General features: G+C 42.4%; 1 protein-coding gene across 2 annotated transcripts; it reads left to right on the plus strand.

Moving 5' to 3' along the window:
* Positions 1–1,610: 1,610 nt before the first annotated feature.
* LOC123096835 (ribonucleases P/MRP protein subunit POP1) lies at positions 1,611–6,941 on the plus strand. Of its 2 annotated transcripts, none has more exons than XM_044518608.1 (10): positions 1,611–2,434; positions 2,868–2,964; positions 3,087–3,203; positions 3,282–3,515; positions 4,158–4,276; positions 4,367–4,879; positions 5,052–5,160; positions 5,351–5,919; positions 6,261–6,422; positions 6,517–6,941. In XM_044518608.1, exons 1-10 carry the CDS (start codon positions 2,025–2,027, stop codon positions 6,713–6,715), a joined length of 2,529 nt encoding a protein of 842 aa, XP_044374543.1. In that variant the 5' UTR covers positions 1,611–2,024; the 3' UTR covers positions 6,716–6,941. The 2 variants fall into 2 exon arrangements, with proteins under 2 accessions (XP_044374543.1, XP_044374544.1); XM_044518609.1 differs by having other exon boundaries at positions 4,379–4,879.
* Positions 6,942–7,420: the final 479 nt, after the last annotated feature.

Consider the following 7,420-nt stretch of genomic DNA (forward strand, 5'->3'; position numbering starts at 1 on the left):
AAACCCAGCTCCACCCAAAAAGCGTACGTGCCTATGTCTCGCTTATGGCGAGACATATGGTTACCTCGCCTAAAGCAAGTGCTAGACTGGGCTGGCACAACACGTGTGAGGCCACATGCCTAAAAAATTGCTCATTTTTTTCTTCACATTTTTTGTTTTCCTTTGTTGCTTTATTTCCCAAATATTCTCTCTCTCCCTCTCTCTACACACACAAACACACATATTACAATTTTTTTTACATAAATTCTTAAAAAATGTCAATCATGCATTTAGAAAATATTAAATGTGTATAGAAAAATGTTTCTGATGTATATGAAAAATGTGTACAACAATTGTATAATGTATATGAAAAAGTAGACATAAAAAAATATATTTTAAATTTTTTTATCATGAAGAAAATGTTAAATGTGTATAGAAAAAATATTTACAAAGTATACAAAAAATATACAATGTGCATGGAAAAAGTAGACAAACAAATACTAGTTTTCAATTTTTTAATCATGTATTTAGACAATATTAAACGTGTTTCCTGATGTATACAAAAATGTACAGTGTGTATGAAAAAATAGACATGAAAAATATGTTAAAAATGTTAATAATGTACTTGTAAAATGTTAAACATGTATCTATATAATGTTTGTGGTGTATACACAAAATATCCAATTTTCACGAAAAACAGACATAAACAATAATATGTAAAAAAATGTTAAACATGTATTTATAAAATGTTAAACGTGTATATAAGAAAATGTTACTTGTGTATACAAAAATGTACAATTTCACTGAAAATAGACATAAAAAATAGTTTGTCAAAAAATTAAGAATGTATTTCAAAAACATATAATGTTTATATAAAAAATTTGGATGTATAAAAAATGTACAAAGAAAACAAGTAAAATAAATAAAAAAGAAAAATAAACGTAAAGAAACAAAGGAAAAAAAGCAAAGCAAAAAAGTCAGTAAAAACAAAGTAAGAAAAAAATGAGAATGTTTTTTTTGGTGAAACCATGAAAGAAACCAAGAAAAACAATGAAAAAATAAGAAAACTTAAGAAAACAGGCGAAGAAAAAGAAAAACAGAAAAACAGACCAAACCACTACGTCGAACGATGGAGTGACCGCTAGCGATAGAGCGACCTGACTAATGGACCGGCCCTATAGGTGAGATGATGTCATACTCGCTATAAATGATATATAACATCAACTAAAAAAAGAGAGCAAGATATAGCATTCGTGGAGAAAAAGCATTGCCACCATCAAAGAAAACAATTAGACAGTCCACTCATGTACAAAGGTGGTCAAATGGGTCGGTCCTGGCGTGCTGGCCCTGGCCCGACATGTTTATAATCAGGTCATGCTGGCATGTGGCCCGCCTAGGTTGTGCCTGCGCCACGAGCGCCGGCACAACCCGTATACCTTTTTATTTTATTTTTCAGATTTTTTTTATAGATTAGCCCCCCAAACAGTCGAAATAGGCCCAGAAACTACTGCTGGGCTCAACGTGCCACGTTTCCTTCTGTGCCGTGTCTGCTGGGTGGGTCAGGGAGCGCGGCACGAGTGCCGGCCCGCACGGCCCGTGTATTAGAGGCGTGGCTGGGGCGTGCCGTGCCGGGTCTGCTCGTGTTTGTACCCTCCCTCGACATCTCTCCCTCTCGAGTCTCGGACCCTCCGCAAGGCTCAGAGCCGCTGATCCCGCCCCCGCGCCCGGATCTCCCGATCGCCGGACGGACCCACTCCTCCGCCGGCAGATTCGTCCATCCGAACCTCTTCCCCGCTGGAGCCCGTACACCCGAGACCCCGCCGCCAGCGAGGAGCAGCGACCCCATCGCCATTGACGCCCGAGACACCTCGCCCGAGCCATTGACGCCTGTTTGCCCTCGCCTTTGTACAGGTTGCCGAATTGGGCTGGTCCCAGCCGGCCCAAGCTGGCGCTGGGTGGAGCGAGAAGCAGAATTTACAGAGTTGGAGGAGTCGGGAGAGGTTCCCAACAGGCCCTAAACTCTCACAAACCCTTCCATTCCAGTAATGGCTGGCGGCGACGCGGTGCCCCCGCCACCGCGGCAGCTCGAAGTTCGGCGCTTCGCGTCTGACCGCGTCGGAGAGCTACGATCCCTGCACGCGGCCGTCTCAGCTCGCGTCGACGGCCGCTTCCAGCAGCCCCGCTCCGCACGCCGCCGCACCACGGGGCACCTCCCCTCCAAGCGCCGCCGCGCAAGCAGAGGTGCCGCGGCAGGCCAGGCTCCTGAGGAGGGTAACCCCTCGGCGCGTCAGTCGAGGAGGGTGAGGCGCCGGCAAGAGCTAGCTGGCAACCCTGCGGAGGGGTTCTCAGTCGCTGGCGACGGCGCGCGGCGGCTGCGCACCCACCTATGGCATGCCAAGAGGTTCACCATGGCAAGGCGGTGGGGTTTCGTCTTGCCCATTGGCTCCCATGGGAGGTGAGTGCCAAAAGAGCCCTTCCATTTGTGTTCCTCTGCTCAAACCGAGAGAGGAGATGAGATAAAGTTTTCTACGCTCAAGTGTTAATTTATTTGGTCGGCGTGCTCAAAGCAGTGTCAAATTGGTAGTGTTGATTCATAATGAAAGGCGATCCTTTGTAATTCTCTTTTCTGAAACAGCGTTTTTGGTTAGCAAAAGGATGTAAATTGCTAGCTCATCTGAGTGACAAAAGGCAAAGCTTGTGTGCAAATCATTACGTGCCAGTTCCATTATTGTGTGGAGTAGAATGTAATAGGCTGTACAAGTTAGCAGTGTTCCTGAAATTAATCTTACATCCAGTTGACTAACTTCACAAATTGATTATATTTTACGAACACTAAGACTGTATATGTGGATTTAAATGAGTAACAAGGTCAGCATCCCATCTTGCAGCGGGAGGGGTTCAAGGGCAGTTCTCAAGCGGTTGAAAAATGGAACAATTGTTCATGATGCTAGCTACTTCATTCCGATTCAACTAGACGGTCCAGAGGTGGAAGTTCCTTCTTCTGTTGCTAGCCTGTGCTTTATATCTTGATTGTCTTTATTACCAAATACCGACTGACATTTGTAATAGTTTAACAAACTAATCTTGTTGCTGGCTAACTTTTGTAGGACTCCCTATTATCCATTCTGGGAATGGTTATTTGTCCATCTCCTGCAGATAAAGCACCTGACTTAAAGCACCTACAAGATAAAGTTATGCAAGGTGTTTGCATTGAGAACGCTATGGTATTTGCATATTTACCACAGAAAGTGTAGTTAGAACAGTGTTTGGAATGACAAATGCGGCTTAATTGGTCTTTCCAGCTTCGGCGTGCTGGGTGTCCCCACTCTCATGTTGTTGGACCAGTGACATACATGTGGCGGCCATTCTCAATAGGGAGTAGCAAATTGGAGGCCAAAGAAGCAGATTTGTCCAATTCTGAAACTAGATTTAGTCAAGGAAGCTGCAGTTCATCACAACGGCAATTATGGATATGGATTCATCCTTCTATGCTGGATGAAGGGCTGGATGCAATAAGAATTGCATGTGACAAACAGGTGCTTCATCTATTTCTGTAGAATCAGAATGCTCGCTTTTCTTTGTGTGCTCTTTGTCTATCCTTTCTGTTTTGTTTATCTTACCTACATTCAGTTGACTAAAAGGAAACCTGTCCATTTTCTTTATATTTAAAGAGTTGAATGTCCAACATTTATAGCATACATGTCAATACTGGGGTCTAAGACAAACAACAGTAGAATAACTCTTGCCATATCTCATGATTTATATGCGAGTCTCCCTGTCCAAGTATAACCATGAGTTCACATGCTATTATTTAACCAGAAGATACAAGTCAATTTTGTTGTTTCATCATTAAAAGAACATTAGCAGAGCCAATTCCATTGTTTCATGATTTTAACATAAAGTTAATAATTGAACAGTTCTTAAATTCTACTGAGGGACATCCATCTGCTTAGTATGAGTATCTTGACACTCCAAAATTATCTATTCTTATTATCTGAAAGGACAAACCTATCTGCTGTTGGTTTGCTTAATTTATTTTATGCAACTCAGGGCTTACTTCTCCATAGCAATTATAAAAACAAATTTCTTCCGTGTAGTGACACCATCCTTACTCTCTTGCCACTATTAAATATGTTGCCTCACATATCGCCAAAAAAACATGTTGCCTCACATTGCAGATGCAAGATTCTGGTGTTCTGGTCAACTGTTGTTCACTAGAGGGAAAAATTGCAAGATTGGAAGTCATGGGATGCAAGGCTATGCAATCTCTTAAGAGTATATTGCACCCAGTTAGTAAGTAAGTTGTTCTTTTTCCTTTCTTTTTTGCATTTATAATAATTATGTCTAGGCATACTAACGTACATTTTTCTAACGAGAGCTATTGAAGTATGATCAACAGGATACTTGATACAAGTGATATGTGTAAACCAACTGATCATTCTCTGTATTCCTCTACTGGCCCTCATGTTTTGGAAGCATCTGTCATCGATCATGCTGAGATTCTTCAGCCTGGCGCTATACTGTCCATGATAGTTCATGACCCCAGGGAGGTTTCATCTCAGGGGACAGATTCTCCTTCGGAAACAGTTACGAACCAGGAGAACAAACTTTTGGAGGGGGGAGACCTGGAGGCACCATCCGAGGAGAGACACATATTCTCATCGATGCAAATGCACTCTGGAAGGCATGATTTGCTCCTTTCTGACTGTAGAGAAATGTGGGATTCTGGCTGTAAGATAAATCCCCCACTGGCAGAGGAGATCCTTTGTATGGAAAAACACCACAGACGTATAAATTTTTTCTGCCTGGATTCTGAAAATGACCAAGGACAAGCAACTCAAGCGAATGATTGCTTCAGTCGATCCTGCCCTGTTATTCTTCTGAAACATGCTAAAGAAAGGTTGGTACCCTCGGGTAAATCCAGCATTTTTTATCCGTTTGTTTAATCTTCTTATTATAGGGTTTTGCTATTTATATTACATCAGCATGTTACCCCCTTTATTTGAAGATATCTTATCGCTTCATGTTCTCTCTTTGAGCTAATTGCTGTTTGACGTTCAATGAATGTACAGGTGGTCCATTATCGTGCCTTTGAGCTGGGTAAAGCCTTTTTGGCTCTTTCTAGTATCTCATGGTGCACACGCGATTGGCTTAAGAGAGAGACGGTGGATTGCATCACAGGTATTGTATATGTAATACGAGGTTCTTATAATTGTTATTGCCTTGCTGAATTAGCTTCCTTATAGTTTTGTACTTCTACGGCATCTGTTACTATTCAGTATTTTGCATTAAGGAGAGCAGTGGTGATTCCGCTTCCATTGCTCATTTGGATATATCTTCAATATTAATACACTGGCCATCCTTTTTGCAGTTAAAGATACCATGCTTCCCTTATGATTACCCAGACAGCAAAGCATATTCATCATTTATGACAGAAGAGGCTGCTGTTTTTGATAAAGCAGCTGAGTACCGCCCTGCTGCCAAGAGACCTCCAAGAGTTCCTGTACCTCCTTCATGGCATCATATCATGGCTAATTTAAATAAAGAAGATGGCACGGTGAGATGTCTTGAAGTAGATGACTTAAAGCCTTCTGATACGGTGTTACCTGAGTGTTTCTCATTAAATTCCAACTGTGGAGATTCTGGATCATCACCGACAACTGTCATTGCTTCATTCCAACTCTTTGTGCTGAGAACCATTCAAACGTTGAGACGTTATGTGAAAGAACTTGATATGATGTCTTTGAGTTCTTCATCTGAGATGGAAATCGATATTGATGAACCCAAATTGGCTTCTGGTGGCACTGTTAAGACACCATCTCCTGTAAATGGATTATACCTTGTAAGGGTCCTGATTCGAGTGTTCAAGGAAGGTTTCTTTGAAGATGGCGCTGTAGTTTGTGCCCCATTTTTATCAGATCTTACAGCTTGGAAAACCAGGTACATATCTGTAAGCTTTATATTTGCTGATGGAGGTTTGGACATTGGAGCTATATTAAATTCTTCCAAAAAGAGTATATTGAGTAGGTGTAGACGTGCAGGCAAGAAAATTCTGATTCACATATACAAGTCATGCTTTTTAACATTCATGCTGCCCTTATTTTAGATAGTTCACAGTTATCTTATTTAGTAGAGTGTGGTTTCGTTTTCAAGAAAATCCGTTTGCTACTCTTCTTTTAATCGAAAACATTTAGTTCTGTACCCCACTGCTTTCTTTTATAGGAAGGAAGCGGTGAATGAATCTGTTCAAGAAAAGTCATCCATTTTCGTGATTGTTACAGATCAGAGGAGGATGAGGAACAATGTCTAGAAAAATGGAAAGTCCAGCTCCCACAGTCCCATATCAGTTCTTATTTTCCATGTCTGGGTCCCAAAGATGACACCACAGGGAAAGCATTGAGATGGCCGATAGGTTTTGTCACGACTGGTTTCATACATGGAAGGTTAACACTTGCTCTCCTTGTCAATTGGCACATGTCAGTGTTATGCTGTCCTGTCTAATGAACACTCAGCCTGCATCTGCTTTAATTATGGCAGCACTGGGAAGGATGGTGCTGCGGTTGCGTTCTGTGATGCAAGGCTTCTGGCGGCGTTGCGGCAAGAGCAATGGAATGAAAAGAGTATGCTGGGTCAAGAGATCTGTGTTCTTGTCAGGAACGCGAGATCAGCGGCGTATAGACGGGCACTTGCCACAGTTGTTCTGGAGCAGCAGAAGGAAGATCTAGAGTTTCTGTAGTCAGCAATATCCCATCTTCCATTGCGATGAACTTGCTGCAACCATGGCTATATAGCATGGTAATTTTGCTAGATGCATGAAAGCAAATTTTTGCAACATGTCTGAGTTGTCAGATTTTTTCTTGAGGGGTGTTCGAGTTTTTTTTTCTCTTTGAGGGTTTGAGGTGTGTAAGTTGTTTGATAACAAGTAATCTGATTTGCGTCTAGTGGTAACACATTGTTTGGCCCCTCCGTGTGTTATGGTCGACAGCTCGGGTCTGGGCCCACATGTTATTGAGAAAACTGCGTCTCTCAAAAAATGAAAAAGAAAATTGCATGCATGCTGCCTATTTAGGAAAACAGCACATTGTTCTCCCAGAAAAGATGTTAAAAAAGGATCCTTATTATTTAGCAAAACCGGAGATTGTAAAGCTCCCGCCTTCTCTTTCGGCTCCTTTCTTCACGGCAGGCTCGTAATTTTACAGGATCAATCAGTTGAGATTAGCGGCTACTGTTCCAGGGAAAATGCAAGACCGGCGCCACCTCTCGTTCCCTCCCTCGCTCGCCATTCAAATACCTTCCAACCTCTTGCTGACATTTCATCCCACCGCCACACCACCACTGTCCGGTTGATTGCCATGAGAGCCCAGCTCGCTCTAGCGCTTCTTCTCTCCCTCGCGGTTACCTCCACCAGCCCCCTCGCTGTCGCCGACGATCTTGACTATGG

Source organism: Triticum aestivum, chromosome 4D, assembly GCF_018294505.1.
Source record: "Triticum aestivum cultivar Chinese Spring chromosome 4D, IWGSC CS RefSeq v2.1, whole genome shotgun sequence".
NCBI lineage: Eukaryota > Viridiplantae > Streptophyta > Magnoliopsida > Poales > Poaceae > Triticum > Triticum aestivum.

Bases quoted from the DNA above. Each gene is read 5' to 3' on its own strand.
- LOC123096835 (XM_044518608.1), top strand. From the start codon at position 2,025: ATGGCTGGCGGCGACGCGGTGCCCCCGCCACCGCGGCAGCTCGAAGTT. The intron at 2,965-3,086 runs GTGGAAGTTCCT...TAACTTTTGTAG, and splicing joins TTCAACTAGACGGTCCAGAG to GACTCCCTATTATCCATTCT. The intron at 3,516-4,157 runs GTGCTTCATCTA...CTCACATTGCAG, and splicing joins GAATTGCATGTGACAAACAG to ATGCAAGATTCTGGTGTTCT.